Consider the following 1,400-nt stretch of genomic DNA (forward strand, 5'->3'; position numbering starts at 1 on the left):
TACAAAGTACACCGGCACCAGAACAATGGTGGGCACCGTGACGGCTACCCCTTATATATGCCCCCAACGAGCAGATCGCAGACACAGACAGAGACAGACAACACAGCCACCAATCCAGTTCGAATATACTACTACTAGCTTGAAGCATCGACCAACCTGCGTTCCGGGCTGACATTTCTTGGATCGCATAACTTCATCAACCATGGGTCGTCCTGATTCCGAGGCGCCGACGTCCAGCGTCGCCGCGGGGCTGGCCGCTGCCCTCGGAGGCGGGGAGGCCGCGGCGTCGCCGGCGCCGGCGGGGGCGGATTCGGCTTTCGAAACCAACGTGGTGATCATCCTGGCCGCGCTCTTCTTCGCGCTGCTCTTCGCCATCGGGCTCCACTCGCTGGCGCGGTGCGCGCTCCGGCACGTCGGGCGCGGGGCCGCGGTCGCGGACGCTCCCGGCGAGGGCCGGGCGTCGGCCCGGGTGGCCTGCAGCGGCAGCGGCATCAAGGGGCGCGTCCTGAGGAGCCTCCCCGTGGAGGTGTACGGCTCCGGCGAGGACATCGACGACGTGTGCGCCATTTGCCTCGGCGAGTTCGTGGACGGCGAGAAGGTGCGCGTGCTCCCGCGGTGCGGGCACGGCTTCCACGTTCGCTGCGTGGACGCCTGGCTGGTGACCCACGGCTCCTGTCCGACGTGCCGGCGGCCGGTGGTCGAGGGCGCGCCCGCGAAGGGTGAGACGGACACCGTCATCACCGTGGTCATCGCGTGAGTTCATCATCACGCAACGAAACATGCCATTGCTGCCGGCGCAGCACCGCACGGCCCTGCACGCGCTGATCACTAGTGGAATGTATATATGATTGAAATGCTCAATTGCTCATGTAAATATTCAACGGCGCAAAGGGCTTTCCTGACATACTATGAGTAAACAATTTTGCTGAAGTACTTTGCTCCAGTCTTCAATTCTCCGTCACGGTCGACAAGTAGGGTGGCCCGTTACATCGAGTCGTTCATGGGTGGAGAGGACAGCTAACTGTTCAGTTCAATCCACCACTTTTATGCTACTCTCTTCTTTCATAATGTAGTGCGTAGAAATTTTCTAAAAAGTTAAATTTTACAAACTTTGATCAAATTCATAGAGAAAATAATTTATATTTATAATACCAGATATATACAATTGAAAATATGTCATGTGATGCATCTAAGAGCATCTCCAACAGCCATCCAACGCGTGGCATGCTAAAAATGAGTTTGTGGCGCGCCCTTCACCTATTTTGACGCGGCGGCCAGCGCTGGCTCCAGCAGGCGCTGTAAAATGCAGCGCGCGCCTAGCTCCAGCAGGCGCGCTAACGCGCGCTATCGCTCAAACAACATATGCATTCAAAACAGAAGCAAAAAAGATCGAACAAAAA

The 1,400-nt window shown here is 56.9% G+C and overlaps 1 protein-coding gene across 1 annotated transcript; it reads left to right on the top strand.

Annotated features, from left to right (window-relative positions):
• The first annotated feature begins 202 nt into the window (after positions 1-202).
• On the top strand, positions 203-829 carry LOC123397012 (RING-H2 finger protein ATL74-like). The gene has a single exon (XM_045091732.1). It carries the CDS (start codon positions 203-205, stop codon positions 755-757), a length of 555 nt encoding a protein of 184 aa, XP_044947667.1. The 3' UTR covers positions 758-829.
• The last annotated feature ends 571 nt before the right edge of the window (positions 830-1,400 follow it).

The sequence above is a fragment of the Hordeum vulgare genome, chromosome 5H (assembly GCF_904849725.1).
Source record: "Hordeum vulgare subsp. vulgare chromosome 5H, MorexV3_pseudomolecules_assembly, whole genome shotgun sequence".
Lineage (NCBI taxonomy): Eukaryota > Viridiplantae > Streptophyta > Magnoliopsida > Poales > Poaceae > Hordeum > Hordeum vulgare.